This window comes from Pelecanus crispus, chromosome 2 (assembly GCF_030463565.1).
Source record: "Pelecanus crispus isolate bPelCri1 chromosome 2, bPelCri1.pri, whole genome shotgun sequence".
Lineage (NCBI taxonomy): Eukaryota > Metazoa > Chordata > Aves > Pelecaniformes > Pelecanidae > Pelecanus > Pelecanus crispus.
In genome coordinates, this window is record NC_134644.1 from 47,191,169 (window position 1) to 47,212,257 (window position 21,089).

The 21,089-nt window shown below is 43.2% G+C and overlaps 1 protein-coding gene across 1 annotated transcript; it reads right to left on the bottom strand.

Annotated features, from left to right (window-relative positions):
- Positions 1–2,444: 2,444 nt before the first annotated feature.
- Positions 2,445–15,904, bottom strand: CMTM6 (CKLF like MARVEL transmembrane domain containing 6). The gene is made up of 4 exons (XM_075704858.1): positions 15,782–15,904; positions 9,648–9,824; positions 8,633–8,731; positions 2,445–7,128 (listed from the first exon to the last, which is right to left on the bottom strand). The coding sequence occupies exons 1-4, from the start codon at positions 15,902–15,904 to the stop codon at positions 6,979–6,981; spliced, it is 549 nt and encodes a 182-aa protein (XP_075560973.1). The 3' UTR covers positions 2,445–6,978.
- Positions 15,905–21,089: the final 5,185 nt, after the last annotated feature.

Here is a 21,089-nt window from a genome sequence, read left to right on the forward strand (position 1 = left end):
GCACATCTAGCAACAGATACCTGACTGGATATTTGCTGTGTGCTGTCCTCATCTGGCTGCACATGAGTCATGCTACAGAAGAATGTGCTTGTGTTGTCACCTCCTTGTGAAGCCCTGACTCTCACCTCGGGAGCTGCCAACTTCAAAACAGCCAAGTCTGTGTTATTTTCCCAGTCCTGTTCTAATATTCAGCCAAGAGATAATAGGTCATAAGAAACAAACTGAGTGATCAGGACACACGGGCTGGTCAAAGCAAGTTTCCCTGGAGTGCCTGGGGAGGACGGGAATTGCAAGGAGCCCTGCCTGGCATGCATTTCAGCTATGTTTGCCAACATTTCTGTTTGTGGACCCTGACATTTTTCCAGCATGCATAATTTGCATTTTTTTGATTACAAGCTTCTTTCATTTCACTTCCCAAGAGTCCAGGAAATGCTCAGGCACTCCCCATTCCTTTCTTCTCCCACCTATGAGCCACAGAACTTTCATCGAAAACCACAGTGTAGTACTGACCACAAGAATCTTCCAAGCTGCAGTACAGTGTTATAGGTGCAAATGTAGTCATGCAGCTGAAGCTTGACTTTGTAATAAAAAGGAATTTTCAAAAACATTTCTTGACAGGTTACAAAACAAAAGGAATAAAAGTAAAACTCTTTCAAACTGGTTAGGTAAAGTATCTCCTTGAGACAATATTGATTATATTATCAAAAGATAATATCAAAAGATTATATTATCAAAAAAACTTCGGGCTACATTTTGAGAAATAAGAAAATGTTTGGAAACAGTATCACTAAAATTCACAGTTCAATTTATAGTCACAGTGATAAAAGTGGGCAAGGGGGCTGCAACTCCTGTGAAAAAGGTGGGAAGAGGGCAAAGTCCTCCAGACCAAGTAATTTCAATCACAGGATCATCTTTGCCCTCTTGTGGGCAAACTTCTCTCCTGCAGCTTCTCAGCAGATTCCTGTGCAGACAACTGCACCGTTTGGACGGCACGAACAGAATGCAAAAAACATTGCTGGCCTTCCTTGTGCTTCCTTTAGCAGGCAAAGAATAGCAATTCTGAACTCAAAGAAAAGTCAAACCCAAACCCCAGCCAAAGAGTTAACCTTGCTTGGTTCCTGCATGACAGCACGAAGGAGGCTGTGGGACAACGCAGGTGGCCGGTTGTGCTCCTCGCCGTAAGGAGAAAGCCCACCTGAAAGCAAGGAATGACTGTAACACGCCTCAAACAAGGACGGATGCACAAGACAGCAGCGACCAGGTGGTGCCTGTGCACTCAACAAAGCCAAGGTGCCGACCGCCAGCCTCTATTCTGCCCTGCTGCGCTATTCCGAGCATTTACAGTAAGATAACTTGGATTATGTTCCCAAGAAAGGAGTTGTCAGTTCTCACAATAACAGGACTTGAACTGTGTGGTCGTGCTCCAAATTATTAAACCTTTATTAATCTTAGGACTTCCGAGTTACTTTCTCATGCTGTGTAAATCCACCACTGATGTATCGTTTTAATATAAAATTTTGCCTCCATTGTTTTCTTGTATCTAGTTTTCAAATGTAATTAAAAGCATTAGAGACCTTTTTCCCTTATGAATCCTTATGGTTGCACTCATCTCTGGCAACTTCATCGAAGAGACAATTTCACCTTTAACGTTAAGATATAGAGAAAAATATCCCATGGCATTCCAATTTCGGTGCCGATGATGAAGAAAGTGCCATTGTCCTCCTGTTCACAAGATTGCCAGCAGGTAATAAGCAATCTGTAGGATTATGAAACAAAAAAAGCTACCCTGCCAGAAAGCATGCAGGTTTATTTCCTTTTCCTTCTCCCCTACCGCTGACAATCAAACATTTTTAAAGGATCCAGCAGCTCCCCCTCAACCAAGTAACTCAGTCAACTGCATTTTTCTACCACAGAAGAAATTATTTGCTCTTAACACCTTTTGCTAGTTTGTGCTCCTTCCTTTAATGAGTCTGCCACTTAATTTTTTTCAGCTTCAGCTGATCAAGACAATAGGAAAGCAGCACTTGAATTACGCTTGTCACAGTAACATACAGGCCATGGTAGGTCTATAGGTATGGTACACCATAGGTAGACCAAAGGCTATTGCAAACTAGCTTGGTTGGACCCTGTGGTATGAGGCAATACTGACCTTATCGGACCTTTCCTCCTGGAAACCTGCAGTGAGAATATCCAGCTTTGCAAGCTGGACCCTCTTGAGGCAAACACAATGCAAGCTCTTTCCTCCAAACCAGGAACAAAGAATGATGTTATTTCCTATGGTTGGCTTTGGGAGAACCACACAGCGACACCAAATCATAGCAGCAGAAACGAGGAACATTTAAGTTATTTACTAATATTTTATTTAAAAAATGATTAAAAAATATTTTAGAATGTTAAGACCAAAAAAAGCATAATACATTAAAAAAGACCACAGGTTTAGAATGGAAAAATATTTAAGCATTTCAAAGTTGTTTAAATGGAAATTCAAGGCAACACTGGCAACAAAACTGTGTAAAATTTTTATTTTTTATATATATAAAACTACTGTGTTATCATCCTGATTTAATAATCATTAAAAGTCACTTAAATTCTGAAAGGTATTAGAAGTGAGAGATAGATCTGAACAGCGTAAAATTTACTATCTAGAGATCTACTTATGTTTACAGCAATAGACTGAAACACAAATGAATTTCCATTTTAACAGCACTACCAGCATCTTGATTCGTTACAATTTTATGTAACCTTTCAAAAAATTCACAAAGTATTTCTTTCCCTTCAGTACAGAAAGCTTGGTATTTTTATTGCACATATTGCACAAATTTGAACACAGATCACCATGATGGCCATTATGCAAAAACAGATTGGGCAGAGCTCTGAGAATTGTGTGAGATAACTCACTGCTTTTTCAAGTTGGAGGGTGCAAAGGTAGAACTCAATCCTAACAGACCACAACCCTTCCCTGCTATTTTTAAGCGCAGAGTGCAAGCAGTAAGGCACAATTCCTCTGCATATTTAGAACGAAAAGGGCACTGATAACATTGTGATTTTAATGTGGGCTAAATGCCAAACACAAAAATTAACATTCACAATCTACGTAATGCATGCGCAGATTTTCAAAACAGAAACTCACAGTCCAGCCACTTAACAAGTCCTCACATGTCCTGGAGAATCCTCTGCACTGATTCTCAAGGCACTGTAAGCAAAGCCTGAAAGTGGGTGCAGAGCCTTTAAGTATTTTTTGGACAGGCTCAACTGGAAAAGATGAAAGCTTATAATGCGTCTGAGCAGGCTCGAAACACCACTGCTGAGCACCGTGGTGAAGAAGGGAGAAGACAATCTGCAGGTAGACGTACTGGGCCAGTTGCTTCTTTCCGCAGGTTTTACTGCCAGTTAAGATTGTACAAAGATGGTTACTTTGCAAACAGATGAAGAAATTTAAGACAGTTGCTTGTAACAGCACCTCTGCCAGAGCTCCCACTGCTCTCCTGAACAATCCCTAATCCACGTCAGTCAAAATCAGCCAACTTCATGTAAGCAATTTAAATAGCTGGTTTAAATAAAGCAGGCTGATTTCATCAGAAGCAGGCTGGGAAACAAGCGTCGCTTTGCTGACAGAGCACGGGAGGGGTGAGAGACATCCAGCCACACGCGCAGAGCTCCTGCAAAAACAGATGCTTAATCCAGCTCCAACGCCATTCTCTGGGATCAGTCTAATTAAAACACAAGACACGCAAAGCCTGGATCTGACACCAGAAGCATCAGAGGGGGCATGTCAAGGCTGCAGGAGACCAGTCTGCTCAGCCATGGCAGCCAGCAAGTCTCTCCCCCACCTAGCCTGCGAGGGCAGAGGAGCTAGGAGGGGCACACACCGGCCCCTTTATCTTAGGAAGCTGATAAAGCAGGAAAGGAAACAACCTCACAGAAGCAGAAGACAGCATACACACTAGCAAACCTGCTTCTCAACTATTTTAAAACAGGACAAAAAAGACCCCTTATACTTAGAAGCCGAGGATTAGTAGTACCACCATGCAGAAACTGCTTTGTTAGCAACAACTGGTTTGGAAGCAACAATTTAGCAATTGCCTTAAACCTATAACCAAGATGTGGCTTGTCTGCTTGTAGTATTTAACTACTATGTGACAGATTAATGCCAGCTAAACAGTATCTGGAATGGAGCAGTGTGTGTTGTTGTAAGAATAGCAGGACTCTTCCTGTTAGCAAGCTCCTGTGACATATGGGAAAACAACTAGCCAGTTTCCCAAAGACTACCGTTTGTCGTTTTCATTAGCTGACGGCAACGCTTGCATCCCTTTCAGTCAGAGATGGAATCTGATGCTCAAATCTATACATGGATCAGTCAGTTGGTGAGAGAATGGGTATAAACTACCTACTTGGAACAGCTGAGATGAAAACGAAAAACATGTCAAAACCCCCTCACTCTAACAACCCAAACCGCACCAGGGGTGCCAGCATGTATGCAGTAAGAGAGTCCATCAAACCGTTCTGCAGAGGTTGGCAGTATTTGTTTCAAAAGGCCTAAGAGATCATGGGAGTTAGGAGACCTCAGTCAGCCACCTTCTTCTGACACCAACTCCTTGTGGCACCTTTTCATAAAAATACCTTGCTGTGTATTTCAGTTTCTGTGTCAAGTATCAGCAGTGGGTATCATAGATAGGGAGGCCAAGGCAGAGAGATGACTTTACAGATCCCTTTCAGTACCAGTATCTCCAGTTGAGGAATGGACACCAATAACAAAGCACTTAGGTGGGGAAAAGTCTACAGAAAAAGCAACCAAAACCCAGAACTCTCTTCATATATTTTCAAGCTAAGAAAAATTACCAGAAAAATTACCTCAAGATAAAAGTCCCATCATGGTGCTGCATTGCTTAATAAAGCAGCATAGTGCTACTCTTTACACTGTATTTACAGCTTTTAATTATAGATCAAGATTTAGAGACTACAGACATTTTGATGTGAAAAGAAATTCAGAAGTATCCCAGGTAATAAAACCCAAAAAAACTCCCTTAGAATGTTAATCATACTTTGGGGATTGTGTCCATATCTAAGACACTGCAAAGCATAGCAGAGAGATTTCTCATTAAGGCAAGTTTCATATCACCAGTAACACCACTTAGAAACAAAACATCTCTAATCTACCCAGTTTTCAGACAGCTACAGCAAGCTCTGTACACCCAGACTGAGATCAGGTTTTAGTGCAAATGGACACCAATAAATACAAGGAAAAAAAAAAAAAAAAAAGACAGTCCAAAGAGCATTTCTTCTTCACAAAGCAGGAAATTCTATGAAAGAAAGTACGTATTTTATGCATAGCTCAAACCAAGCTACAGCTTGAACTTCACACCACCTGCAAAATGTTACATCCTCCAAGCAAAGTGTAGTGTTAGGCTTAACTCTCAGAGCTTAGAGAGAGAACATCACAAACTCGTATTCATCAGAAAGTGGCAGCACTGGGAAAAAGAAAAAAAAAAACAAACCCAACTTTGACCTTCTTTCACAGTCCTTTGTCTTACAACAGCTTCCTCATCCTTTTCCAGATACAGCTTGCTTAGCCAGTTTCTGGAGGGCTTAGTCTCCATGCTGCCACAAACGGTTACAGGACTAGAAATTTGTCAAGAGTAGGGTATTGATGAAATGGAGTTAATGCCTGGAAGACATGGCAAATGTCACGAGCACTCAAACAAGAATTGGTTTTGCATAATCAGCTTTTTCTCATTGGCTTTGGTATTTTGGAACATCTCCTGACTTAGAGCAATTTGCCCTACTTGTGAAGGCTTTCCTCTTAAGTGAGGCCTAGCAGTTTTGCTTCTACCTCAGACAACTGAAAAATGCCTTTTCACCACTTCATTTCTTTTACAGCCATCAACATCTGGTCTGATAATGTCCATCACTTGTCTGATATGTGTTGCATCAGTAGTGTTTCTTGCAGTCCTACAGCCTGTCGCTTTTAAGACAAATCAAGGGTACAAGTGCTTATTTACCTGATTACCAGCTGACCTAGTCAGCAGCAAGAAGTCTCAAGCTAGTGCCATATTTATAAACAAGGAAAATGGTGGGGTCCATAACCATTCTGGCAAAACTTAACCATTTACTACACATGAACAAGCTGCATATGGTATTAACCTTGCAAGTAATATTCACCAGGATAGTACCATCGTGCTGTAACGTTTTTCCCGTTGATGTTCAGATTGCCACTTTTTTGGGGTCATTCGTGAAAATATTTATTCTTCATCTTTTTTCCTCACACAGCTGGCTTTTCAAGTTTCTTCCTGCAACTTTCATAGCTTTTGAAACAATCTGAAAGAAGATTCTGGCATACAAGTCCAAACTTTGATGACCATGGGGTGCAAACCGTCTCCTTAATATACCATTACATTACCCTCCCCATAAAGCCCCTACACTCGCTATTCCATTAAACTGATCTCCACAGACAGAACTGGGACATACAAATAGTAAAAACAAAACAAAGCTCCTTATGTAAAGATAACCGTTTCTGTAAGGCTCCAGTTAGGTATCCCTTATACATTTAGTCCAACCAGTAAGTACAAGGATCAATTCCGCTGTACTAATTTCTAACTTGTAACAGAAGTATCTGGTCCATTTATACATAAAATATCTTTAGGATATAGCTCAGAATTGATGCGTCACACATTAACCTTTATTAGTCACCTCTGTCAAAAATCAAATCAGCACACTGTTGTCCTTAAGTTATTCTATTTAGAAACAATTTTTTTTAGTGTATGTCACCTGGACAGGTGGCAGGACCAGTTGTTAAGCAGGGCCAGTTACCTTAGAACATGATGCTCAAGATGCCGTTACTTGACCTAAGGATCTCTAAAAATTTGTGATGAGCAATGCATACAAAATTGATTAGAAGAGACAGAAGTTGTTGCCTACAGTGCACTGAAAGTTCATTTTAGTTTGCTCCATTAAAAAAAAAAGAGAAATAATTCCAGAAAGTTAGCTTTGTTTATTCAGTGGCTGATTTTCTGTGACGCTCTGAGTGTTGCCAGGATTTTCAGAGTGTCCGTTGACGTTTTGTTTCTGGCTGTGAAAAAACTCTATAGTAACTTCAGCTAAGAATGCAACACTTGCAAGAAATCCAAACACCTGTGAAAGTGAAAGGAATATATGATTTTTAAATGTACAAACATTAACAGTATTCTAACATTGTTTGGAGAGATTTGCTGGACTATATACATATGTTAATAATGCTTACATACTAAGATTACAGTCCTCCTTAAATCGGTGGTTCCATTTAAATTAGGAAAGGATCAGAAATCATTATTCTAGCACATTTAATGCAGAAGTTTTTACAGTTCTCATTCTCTTAATCAAGCTTGAACCGTACAATATATTCTAAATAGCCCTTAATAGTAAAAATATATTTATTTTATTGCAAAAATTAAGTTCTTAAAGAAGCATGGCATTGGTGGTATAGCAGAGTATTTATCAAAGAGATAGCTGCTGATTCAAGGGACTACGCGATGAACAGTGAAACATGGAGGGTGAAGGGAGATAAGATCTGCAGAGCCTAAGCAAGTCCTTACTGGGTCAGCAAGGGGGGATGAAATGACACTTTGTTAATGGCATTTCATTATTAGTCATGGCATGAGAGTGATAAGGAGAAGGTTGGTTTCAGCAGCTTCTTTCAAACAAGGGAACACATGCATTATTCTAACTTTTACCTAAATTTTACACAACTGGTTTGCCCCAAAGCAATTTGACACTAGTAAGTCTTAAATCACAACAGTTTTTGTTTTTCCAGCACCAGGAAAAAAAAAAACTGAAAGACTTCATACTCAAACCATTAGGTTTGAATATGTCAATATCATAGAAGATGACACACAAAAGTGTGCATCTCTAATAGCTCCTGCTGCCTGTTGAACAGAATTATTTTACTTTCTTTTCTAACTCATTTTTTCTCATTCAAGAATAGAATCAAAATTTCATCTTTTAAACTCACATATTCACAATTCCAAGGTTATTCTAAAGAAATGACAAATGAGTGAGGAATTATGACATCCACAGCATCCCAAAGCCTCTTCAGTGTTCCCTGGGAGATGCATGCCCTGTTACCCTTCTCACTATTTCTGTCACTGAGGAAACTGCTGCTCTTACTGCAGCCTTTGCAAGTCACCATTCTCCACATATGCTTTATAACGCCTGGCAAAAGACATGGTTTCTTGCTGACTTTGCGAGGGGGTGGCATTACGAAAGGACAATTGAGGAAAAAAGTAGGCATTTCAGAGAGAGGGTACCAGAGAACCAGGGAAGCTGTGAGAGAGGACAACGTCGAAACGGTGACAGATGACAGGGAGTAACACGGAGCCAAGGCAGTGAAGTCTGAGGAACCCAGAAGCAAGCCGCGAACGCTGGGGAGCTGCAAGTACACGCAGAGCTTTCCAGCAATCCTGAGAAATGCCTGCTCTTTGGATTTTCTACGGTAAGTTTCTGGAAGGTCTGAAATAGCTAATTCCTCCTGAAACATCGCAATGCACTGAATTCTGTTCCATGCCCAGTTTCTTCCCTGCAAATTAGGTGAGGTTTAGCGGGCAGAGAAATTAACATACAAGATAAATGCAAAGTAATATTATGTAATTTTAAGACTTACACATGCAGCTGTTTCAGCAACAGACCCAGAGCTGGTCACAGCAAGCACTATTGATGCTAACAGAAAAAAGACTCCTATGACTGCCACGGTCCAAAATTTCTGCAAATATAAAAAAATTAATGTTATAGAATTGTAGACATACTACCTGAAAAAGAACAAGCATCATAACAGCAGCTGAGTTAATCTGCCAGTGAATTTATGCTTTGAAATGTTGATGCTAATGGCAGCTTCAGAAAATGCATTTTACAGCTATATTCCAAAAACATTCAACATTATCAACTATTTAAAACAGCCTGCATTACATACTCCCCTGCTTTTGCCATCTTTAAGTATTTCATTCATTTCATCTAACTTCTTTCACAATCGAATTCAGGCTCAGGTCAACCATGCTAGAATTGTTCCCTATGTAAAGCATCTAGGAAACCAGAAACCTGTAAGTAAATGTGCTCATTCAAATCTCTTACTACACTCCCTTATGCGTACATTCACATAAAAAAACCCTACTGTTTGCTCTGAAGACAAAGAGGAAGGGACGCTCATAAGACAGTATAATATTCTTACTGACTTTAAAGAGCAACTTTGTGCCACTGCTTTATCTTCTGAAATATAAAAGCATGAACTGTAACAAGTATGATTATTACCAAAAAGGAGGTAGGTTACACCCAGTAGGAAAACAGATGGGGTAAACAGGCAAGTTACAAATATCATGCTGGCAGTAAACTGTGTTCTGTATACGTACATGTATACGATGACTACGCAGTAGTATTAGTCTGCATGAAAGACTTTCACACAAGTCCTAAAATCCTGCAGGTAACCAACATGACAATTTTGGAAAAGTTGTCAATATGAAAGCGATTCTCAAAGTTAACTCATTTTTTAACTATAAGCTACTTTAATCTACCCTTTAAATAGAGAAGAAAAGGAGATTCATTCCGCATAGCCTTTTTACTCCACAGTAGTCTTTAAGCACTTAGAAGAAATGGTTTGTTTAAAAGAAAAAAAAAAATTTCCTTACCACTATCTTTATTTTATCTTCCCCAAGTGTTTCATATACATCAGTACAATACACACACAGGATCAGGAGGCTCAAAAGAAAGGCACTGCAGCTTGTGAATTCAAAGAAGTAAAGTCCACCACACTTGACACAATCCTCCACAATTTCTTCACAAATAAGAGCCAGAAGAGAGAGAATCTGCAAACAAATAACATGCTTGAGTTGGATCAAGTCTCTAGTATCTTCAGCAAATAGACATCTCTGATATAAACATTAATAGAGACAGCTGTAAGGAAAATCCTCAGTCCACAATGAACCTGGTAAAATTCTGCACAATTTTCTTACAGGCAGAAATAATTATATAGTAACACAGTTTACACTTGCTGTTAAAGCTGGTCAATAAACTACACTCATGTAAGCTAAGCACACACCACCAAATACAGGCTTCTTGATTAGACAGTCAAGATTCCCGATTTGTGGGTTTGTGCAGCGTGGCGAGCACACATCCCGCTCAGAACAAGCAAAAATGCTATTGCTTGCTACTTACAGCTGCACTTCATTTTAAATGCATTTGGGGTCAGGGTGGAGGGGGAAACTGGATGGCATTGACGGAGTCAGCTACCTCCCTGAAAGTTTACAGCTGACATTACCTCCCTTGATAAACTTCAGAGAAAGCACACGTAGCTAATAGCTCACATGCTTATGACCCAGTAATGACAGAAGCACAGCTGTACCTGTAGGAACCAAAACTTTATGTTTAAGCTATGTTGGACAGTGTTTAATCTATGCAGAAGCTTATGTTCACCCTCCTACCACAGTATGTTTTGAGGAAGGAACTCGAGTTAATTCCTGTACAGTCACCATACATCTACTGCTAGATCTTCTATTATTCTATTGTACCAGAAAGAATATTGCTTTATTTAAAGTTCTCTGATTTTGGCCACTTTTCATCCCATAAAGTTGCACAGGATTATAGATCCTTGTAGTAAGGAGTTCACCAAATTAAAACAAAACCCTTAGTAGGAATCGGACTCAGTCATAAAATTGAGACTGATATAAGGATGATGATCCTATTTTTAATAAGAGTATACGGGCAATAATGAGACTGATAGTTCTCCTTTAAAAAAAAAAAAAGCCCCAAATTCTAAAATTCAGAATTGTTATTTTCCAGTTATTAGCAACTGCAGATGCTTCATCTGGACCTTACTCTTGGAAAACAACCACCAGCCTTCGGTTTCAGTTTTCTGACAGTAAAAATAAGAACAGCAATTTAGCACATGGGAACTGTAAATTCCCCCCGCTATGCCAGACCTCAGAAGGGCACTACAAAGCATCGTGTTTTGGACGTCCTGCAATCCTATAAAGTAAACAGGATCTCAGAAAGCGAAAGAACCCGAGCTGGGAAACTGCAGTATTACTATCAGGTCTACACATACTTCCCTCCCCTCCCGCAGCAGCTGGCAAGGCAAACTTCTCAGCAGCCCTCGCACCTACAACAGTGACTACAATGGCTGGCTGAGGAATGTTTTGAACTCTGAACTGCCAATTTTTAAGGCTTCCCCCCCCCCCTACCCCCTGCATTTCAAAAGATTTGCTTACAGCTGCGTCCAATGACTTTCAATTTCACATTTTTCACACGGTCAGCTGAAGTGTGAGATACGTTTTCACGTATAGTTCTAGCTCTTAGTGTCAGCACTGAAAACTGAATGCTGTCACTTTCACCTGGGATGAAACAACAGAAAGGAAATAAACCTGCCCTTAAAAGAATTTATAAGCCCAGATAACCATAATATGATCTAAATAACTGAAAAAACCCTCTCCACTGAGTGTAAAAAAGAAAGAAACAAAAATCCCACTCAAAGAGTGGCTATAAAGGGTTCAGTGTCAAATAAATGAGATTTACCAAGTGGAGTCCTATATGGGACTTGTCCAAGTCAATATTCAATTTTTTATTAATAAACTGAATAACAAAACAAAGTACATCATTAAAAAAGCTTTGGCTTGAAGAACTTTGATTAAAGTAGCGTATCAGCAGCACATTTATAAGCTGCCAGCGAGTTCTGCTTGGGTTTCTTAACTTGCTTCTTGATATCACTATGATATCACTTGTCCTACTACAAAAAAAGAACAGTTTTAAATACCACTAAAAGAGTAGTTCCTAACTTCAGTTTATATAGTTACAGCTATATAACATCGCAAGAAGTTTTTTCTATTAGCCAGAAGATTATCGTCTCTATTAATCTGCATTTTAGTAACATCCCACTATTAGATACAGTATAAATACATGAGCCGCTTTAAAAAGCCGAGCGATTCCACATTTCATTCACTTTCCCAAGAACTGTTCTGCCAGAGATCCACTTGCGTCTGTCAGCGTTAGTCCTGGGATGAGTGCGGAGCTCTACAGGCTTAGACAAAGCAGCCAGAGCTCCTTCTGTTTTGTTTTTATATCTGCCTCCTCCACATTGATCCCATGGAGAATCCCTAGCAGTCGACACCCAGAATATCACTACTGCTTTTGTTTGAGCCATCAACAGCAAGTGGAGAGGGGCAGCTCAGTAGTTCCTCATTTTCTTGAGAGCCAAACCTTCCGGGCAGAGTTTCTTTCACCCTGAAGCCCAGGGTAACACCTGAAGACAAAAGCAGGCAGCCACCGCCGCCTTCCTTCCCTCTCACCCAGAGCCCGGCTCCGCTGCAGACGCAGCGGCCGGTGTTGGGGAGGCAGAGCTCACCCGGCCGGGGGGCCAGGGCACGGCTGAGAGCACGCAGGGGCTGCGGAGAGGTGCACGGGGACACAGGCAGGCTGGCACCAGGCTCGCTGGCTCCTGCAGGAAAATCCACACCTCGCCGTATGCGCGCACTGCTTGCTTTCCTGGGTGCTGCAAAGGAAAAAGCATCGTTGGAGATGCTCCTGCAGGAAAATCCACACCTCGCCGTATGCGCGCACTGCTTGCTTTCCTGGGTGCTGCAAAGGAAAAAGCATCGTTGGAGATGCTCCTGCAGGAAAATCCACACCTCGCCGTATGCGCGCACTACTTGCTTTGCTGGGTGCTGTAAAGGAAAAAGCATCGTTGGAGATGCCGTTTTCAACTTTTTCTGGTTTGTGTTTGGTTTTTTTTTTTTTTAATTATTAGTCCTATCTGTCCCTACGTACACCAGAAATTAAACATCTTCATCTGTCCTTTACCAGCAAGAAGTTATTCACTGATACTGACATTACTGTTGGAAGCTTCTACACAACTGTCAGGTTCCCAGATTTAGTAAACGAAAGGCTACAAAAGAATGCTCCGACAATAAAGCAGATCAATTAACTTTCCAACAGGCCTGTGAAAATGCTCAGCAGCAGTATTCCCAGTACAAAATCTTCTGGTTCAGATGGGTGCACATATTAATTCTGTAGGTCTCCACAATTAGGGCTGCTATAGGAAGTGAACAGCTCAGAAAGAGAGCAGATGTTTAAGACTGAATTACAATATTCCTTTGCAGTTAGGGCATTTTCGTTAAACAATAGTCGACGACAAGTATTTCTGCTTTAGCTGAGAATTCGTTTCTACCTCAACCTTGGCACAATATGTGCTGTGCCATTTACCTTTGTGCAGAATTTGAATCAGTCGTGGACTAACAAAAACATTCCACCTACATAAAAAAATTAAAAAAAAAAATCTAGAAAACCTTGCAATAAGCATGCCTCCCAGCATCCTTTTAGCAGTCACATTTTCCTTATTTCATTTTCCCAAAAAGCTTTAATAAGGCAAAGATTACAATGTATGCCGTTATTAATCAGAAGAAAAGCATTTCTAAGGTTTAGAAACTACTTTTCTGCAGGTGATTTCACAGTATTTTGTAAAATACTTGATCACTTCTATAATGAAGACAGCTGATTTTCTGAGCGCAATACCCCGTTTAGCAATCCACACCAGGGATTATCACAGTGCATAATCCCAGTAACAACTCACAATCACTACTGTAACACAAGGCTAATAGATGTTAGTGACCATCGCCGGCATTTCCAAAAATCAACGCTTTCCCAAAACACGAACATTTCTCTTACTGGAGATACTAAGGCTTCCACCTTCACTAACTTCTGGGGCTTGTTCAAAGGGTTTTGACCAAGAGCACCAAGATCTGTGCATTTTGGTAAAGGGGAAACAAAATGGGGGGAAAAAACCTGCTGGAAATTAGGAGGGAGAATGACTATTAATTCCATTTTTTTCTTCCTCTTGTTGAAGGACAGGTACAGGCCATAAACTGCTAATTCTTTAGGAGCGTATCTAGCAGCTACTCATCCTGTTTAGGATAATCATAATTTTCCTTTCTCCTTTCCTAGAAAGCTTTTTAAATAATGCCTCTGTTCAGGTAAACAGTTTAAGACTTTGGTACACCAGTAAATTTGCGTATGTAACAGTTTATTTTAGTTGGTGAAACTATTTATATAAATGATCTGCTTGTCTGGGAGCAACAGCCAGCAGATCTTACTTTATTAATCTCCAGTAGATGAAGTAAAAGTTTATGTCCTATTACATTTATTTAAAGCACTCTTGGGTGTGATTTTTTTTTAAACGCTCTTAGAAAACATTATTTTTGGCAGTGTTACTGTTACCTTTGCCAGCGCTCAAGAATCTTATGTTTATGGTTGCAGGGTTTTTTTGACTGCCTGCAAGACAAAAGTTTAAAATCCCAACGTCCTCTTTTCTGCAATGGTGAAGTAACAAGAAAGGGTTGGAAACCACCTACAATTCCCGTGAGTATGAGACATCTGACTAAAAAGCCACTTTGTTGGCTGGAAAATGTACCCTGACACACATTTACAGTCAGCTGCCCTTTTCCACTCTTGGTTTCACTACCTCCCCGCCAGTACTTACGAATGATGCTCCTCGCGTCATGATCAGCAGTCGCACTGGCACATGTAGCGAGCCGAGCACAGAACAAACACGAGTCTGAAGCAGGTGCCCGACCGCTGAATGCCTTCAGGAATAACGTTACACGTAGCAAAAAAGCAAGCAGAACATAAGCCTTGTATTTCCTGGCGGGCACAGGACTGCCCAGCACAAAACGACGCGCTGCGATGTCTTGTACAACAGGTCACCATCGACACCGCACGTTCCTGGTGCAATTTTCTACCACGAACCGCGGCAGAAATGAGCGCCCCGATTTTAACGTGGACAGCACGGCGTGATGAGCTTACAGATGAGCTGCAGGGGCGGCAGGAGAGGGAGGTCTGGATCTGATGGCCCAGCAAGCCCTTCCCAGTTCTACTGCCCTATCCTGAGGTTCAACCAAAGGCTGCTACCGCCTGTTTTCACCCACTGTGGCCCTCAGAAGAAAATACTAAGTTCCCTGTGAGGCTTCCCTCTGATTTTAAGCCGTAATGACAGCAGGCAGCTGAACCGCGCCGGCTGCGGCACCGAACCTCGGTCGCTCGCAACCCTCAGATGTCACCACCTGCTCCCGTAGCTAGAACATGAAAAAGCAACAAGCCTGTTACTTCCCCACCATAAAATAACCTGAACCTGGAGAGACGGCGGCACTGTAAGACACCATGCCCGCTTGCCACCCGAGTCACAAGGCTGAGCAGCTTTAGTGACCAACAGCAAAGGCGCCCTTTGCCTCTGCTACACCTGGAGCCAGGCCTTCTGGCGCGGCCAGCCCTCTCCTGACCGCCAGAAGCAATCCCCCCGAAGCCTGTGTACGGCCGCCTCCCCCCAGCCTGCGCTTTGCCAGCGAAAAGTTTAATTTTTAAGCGGCGGGGGGGGCTGTCCGACAGCCGGAGGTCACCACAGCACGCTTGTTTCTACACCAAAGCTGCCTTTTGGCATGCGGGGACACCTGCGGAGCAGGCGGGCGGCAGCGGCCGACGGGGCGGGAGCGGGGCCCGCTGCTCCCCCCCCGCTCCCGCCGCCGCCCTCAGCCGCGCACACCGGGGCGCGGCCACCGCGCTGGGACCTGCGGCCTCCCCCGCCGCCTCCAGGCGGCCGCGCTGCCCGCCGGGGCCGGCTCGGCGCAAGGCCCGGCCCGGCCGCGGGGGACGCGGCGGTCTGTCGGTCGGTCGGTTGGTCGGTCAGCAACGGCCCGCCGGCGGGCGGCAACGGCCGCCCTGGCCGCGCTCCCCGCCCGGCGCCGCGCCGAGGGGCGGCGGGAGGGGCAGGCAGGGGACTCACCACTTGGAGCGCTTTGCTCAGCAGCCGCCATCCCCGCAGGCGCCGCAGGGTGCAGCCGAAGGGGCGGCGGGGCGACTTGGCCTGCGGCTCGGTGGTGCTGTTGTAGACGCCGCCGTTCTCCATGGCCGCGCCGCCGCCGGCTGCCAGCTGGGGGAAAAGCGAAAGCAAAAGGGCGGCGGCGGCGAGAGGGGCGGGGAAGGAAGGTGAAGGAGAAGGGGAAGGCGAAGAAGGGGAAGGCGGCGGCCCGCCCAGGCCCCGGCGGGACAAAGGCGCTTCCTGCGGCCTGCGCCATCGCCACGCCCGGCGGGAGGGGAGCGGGGGGAGCGGGGGTCGCGGGGGTCGCCTCAGGCCTGGGGCCCCTCTCGGGTGCGTAAGGGGTGCTTACTAAGAAGAGTTCACAAGATTATTTACTTCCCTGTCGTCACGCGAGATGACGCTATCAGAAGGATTTTTTTTAAGCCAAAGTTTTCCCTGCTTACATTCCTTTTGCCAGTGAGAGAAAACACTGGTATTCCCGAGTCTCTGCTACTACGCTTCCATGCCTTTGCCCAGATCAACTTTTAAAAGAAGCTACAGCTTTCGGTGCCTACCTAAGAGTAGATCGGGCCCATTGTATCTACGCAAAGGTGTGTTACACTCACTTTTCTATTCCTAACGCATTGTCCACAGAACTATTGCGGTCCTTCGTAGTCAAGTTCAGATAGACTTCACTTAAATTCAGTCAGATACAATCTGCTGATAGAAAAGACGGCGATTTGCTTTCTTAACCTTCGCTTTATAGGTGCCTAGGGAACAGAGCAGGCTGTTCGGACGCCGCTCCTCTCCCAGAACAGTGAAGTGGAAGGATGCCTGCTGCAGTGACCCGTGAGGTACCTGCTGTTTTTAACGCCGCCAAGGGCCACCGTTAACTGGACAGATGGAGTCGTATGGGCCAGGCGAGAGCAGTCGGGCCACGCTCCGTGCTGAGCGCGTACCAGCAGGCCGCACGCGTGAGCTGTCCCCGGTAAGACGACGCAAGGCAGGGGAACGCGCGGGGTCCCCAGGCAGGATGGTACAGACTTGTCCGTGCCATAAACAACGTTCGGCTGCAGGACGTGGCTTGAGAGGCAAATGAGTAGGGCAAGTCCCGTAATTCCCAAGGCATGGGAGTTTCCGCTAAAACAAGTAAGGTATCGCTGTGGGTGTGCCCTAGCTCCTGCCCGGGGTTGGGATGAGTCTGACATAGCACTGCTGGCGGCATCCCAGACTGCAGGACTGAGCAGGTAGGTGTAGTCAGTACATTTACTGTTGCCACCTACGAGTCCCCAGTGCCTTCATTACCTTTTTTTCATACTAGTACACGATAAATGAGATTACATTACAGAGGCTGGCATCTCTGGGCGTCTCTGTTCTGAAGGAAATTCCCTTTTTGTTTTGTTTTCTTCCTTGATCTCAAAACTGGCTGAATAACTCCAAAGCCACAAAGCGTGTGACTAGGCTATGCTGTGGTCTGAGGGAGACGGGACTTAACGGAGATAGAAGCAATTGTCAGTTCTTTTAAGGCGTTCGGTAGCATCTAAGGCTATTTTGTAGTTGTTCCCTTTTGAATCTTTACCAGCGTCTTAATGCAGCATTACTAGATTGTGAACACAGATGTTAGCATTGAAGATGACTATCTTGAGGAGAGACTGCTTTACAAGGAGTCACGGAAACACAAGACAAGCCTACAAAAGATAAAATATATGGCAACCTTTTTCTAGTTACTGCTGTCCTATTTAAGAGTTGCTTTTCCTGTTCAGGCCTTCTCCAGGAAATATATAGCAGTGATGCATGAATTCTAAAGGCTAGCTTGCCATTTGAAGCCTAACTTATTTAGGCCACTTTTTTATTTATTTAACTAGAAGGAGGTGCAGGAAAAGCAAAACAACAGCAAAGCTACAGGAACTGTAAGACCATGTGATAGAGAAGGAATGAAAACTGGACAACAGCATAGGACCCGACAGCTTAAAAATACTTCAAGCATTATGTTAAAGCATACAAATGCTGCTGTTCACACAAACTGCAGGTATTCTTCACCCTTTTCATCAGCACTGTCTTTCAAGTACAGTATCTCTCCTTTAAAGAGGGAATGAAAATCAAAGCAAGTTACGATAAATAACAAGCCTGTGTAATGCAAAGAACTGTAATTAGCTGGCTGTGATGTAATGGAAATCCCATTCCAGATGTACATCTAGTCATTTCCTTCTGTTTGCGTGCTACACCTGATGGAGTTCTCTTAAAAGAGAAGTCTTTCTTACCTCCCGCCCCCAGGGCCTGCGCTGGAATGGCAGGACCAGAGCTACAGGACACGGCGGCAGAGAAGCAGCCCTGGAGTCAGATCCTGAGCTACGGTAGCACCTCCAGTCAGCCAGGCAGGGAGCGGGAGATCGGTGGAAGCAGGTCAGCGATGAGCGACCCAGTTTTCTCCCTCGTTACATCTTCAGCAAAGATAGCCACCATAGTGGCCAAAAAGCAATACCAATTAAGTTGAGAAAGCCACCTCATTACGGGAGATTACACAGTTACCACTCCTCGCCACTGATGTTGAAATAATTTACAGAAAGAAAAGTGTGACTGGAGTTCCTTGAAGCAGTTGAGCAAATGCCAGCCACTGGAATAAGGTGAATGCAGGCCAGGGTTGTGTCACTTTTCATAAAGTGACACCCCAGTGGCTCTTTGGCATTAGCTTTGTGCTGCGTCACAGTATGACGCCAAAGCGCAAGTCCCTCGTGCTCGGAATTGGCAGCAGGGCTCCACTGACCTCACAAATGAGTATTCTCCTTTTCCCATGTTCATACATGCAGTTGTGGGGTTTTTTTTTGCTTTTCTTCTCGGAGGGTGAGGGAGAAGGCAGTAGAGGAACGGGAAAGTGGCTTAAAAGCCCAAACCACTGAAGGAGGTGGCCTCTGTTTCCTTTGAAGGGTGGTGAGGTTTATTGCTACTGCACAATTTGGGGAGCTCCACTGAAGTCAGCCAGGCGGAGGCACGGCTCTCTCCCTGGTCTCGGTTCTGGTGTTCCCACATGGGCACCTCAGCAGCTTTTGTTTGTGACTCTAGCCCCGTGTATTACATGAAGTAAATATGGGATGCCTAGCTAGCAAATGGAATATTCCAAGTACTGCGACAAAGAGCTCAGGAAAGACTTGAATGTGTTGCCTCTGCTGAAGATTCTTCAGCTCTTGAGGCTCTAATTTTGGGCTCAGTATTGCAACTGAACTTCACAAACCCCGATCACCATACTAACGTGGTAGAATGTGTGATTTCTAAACAGCTGAAGATGAAGAATTAGCATTTTTAACAGCTATTTCTGAGTATCCCTTATGGCACAAGAGAAAAAAACCCTCAGTTCTCCACATTTCCCAAATGCAGGGTTAGGCCAACTCTTGTCAGTGGTTTTCTGCATGGCACAGAGAAGCACAAAGCCGTGAGGTAGCTGACAGACAACGGTTTGCAGCTGCCCTACTGCAAATTAAGTTTGCTCCCCAAGAAGAGACTGCAGCCCAACGGGCCAGTACTTGCATTTTAGATGTATCACTAGAAATTTAAGGTCAGCATAGTATGGTAGCTAGTCCATATAACCTAAAAGTCACATGCACATTTCAGAGACTGCCATTTTCAGCTGAAAAATAGGAACTGTCTGGAAATAAAGTGGCCATTTAACTCAAAATTTTCAAGTTTAAATTCTGCAGAACAGCTTTATTACAATCAGTATACTCAAAGAACTGATGTAGGAACATGGTAGAGAGAAGGAGGAAGAGATTTGTAAAATTACCCCAGAACAGTTTCATTTGAAGCAAATCAGTTCCTTTTCTCACAGGGAACTAGCCCTGAAAGTCTAAAGGAATTTATTTGGTTTATTTATTTTGTAGTGTTTTTGCAGTATTCATACTGCAAAGCATTTAAAAAGCGTTAGTTGTTCTTTATCAAAAAATCATCCCCTGTAGTTCTTGTATTACCCCTTTGCTTTCTGCATCTTGTGTGCTGGACTGAAACTTTCTACCAAATGATGCTGAAGTATTAAAGACAACACAAGAGTGATTAGAAGCAAGATTAAAGTTATTCATGCTGTTATTCTTTTTAAAATTGGGCTCATCACCCATCTACAGCTTAGGGCACGAAGGCACAATAAAGGATTATGCAGAAGTATCATTGCCAAATGAGCTCCATTGCTTTACCCACTTTCTTTCTTACATAGTTTTGGCGCTCTGACTTGATGGGGAAGGAGGGAGGACAGGGAGAAGGACTGACTGGCGCTACATTTTGTGAAAAGGGTCTTCTGTCACAGAGACTCCTTTTGCACGACAGCTCGGGTAAACCCCACCTTAATCGTCTACTCCCATCCAAGCAGTAGTCAGGGGAATTGCAACTCAAGAGGACAAAGCGACCAGCCCAGTAGGCTTGGTCCCATCAGAGGGAAACAAGAAGCCCAAGCCATCAGGTTACACAGAAACACACTCTCAGGTGTTTTCTTTTTGTGGTAAAGATACCTTAAGGTCTTATTTTAGTGTCATTTGAACTTTAAGGAGGGAAGCAGGCTACTTACAGAATGGAAAGGGAGAAAGCCTTTTTGTAAATAATAATTTGTAAATAATAATTAAAAAACAAAACCAAAGAGCTATCAGGGTTTAGGGAAGAAGAAATACATTTAGAAGTGTTAAATATGCAGAAGTGACACTTTGCCAATTTTGTTTTAAGAAGTGAAATTATAATGAGTCATTAGTATGGTCTTCCCCTGTCCCAGCTTCCACAAAAAAAGGGGCACCTAGTGCAATAGTTCTTAATATATTAGATGTCTAGTTTTCCAGCTTTGGAAAGGGTGGTGAGCTTTGACAGATGCTCACGTGAACTAATTAAAGATCGCAGGAGCTAAAGTTTTCTTTCGAAAACCTGGACAGTACCAACTAGTTTGAGACATTGTCCTAAAAACCAAAGTTTCACCCTGCCAACACAATACCACTGCAGCTGTACGAGGAAGCATACTGGTGATGATACAAGCAGGACCCCTTCTCTCCAGCACATTTCAAATTCTGTTTCAAGAAGTTTATGTACAGAATCTAGAGAACTGTTCTAATACTGAAGCTTAATTTTTTTTCTTCAAGACACAATTTATTCTATACAGCTGTTCATCAGCAGGTCATGCATTTCCCCATGTGCCACCTTTACTGAATCGCTGCCATAAGCAAAATCTTAAGGACTCCAGTTTGAACAATTGATCCACACTTAAGAATCTCTACTGAGGCTTGTCAGTCCACAATTCAATATTCCGAGAAAATTTTAATAAGTATGCTTA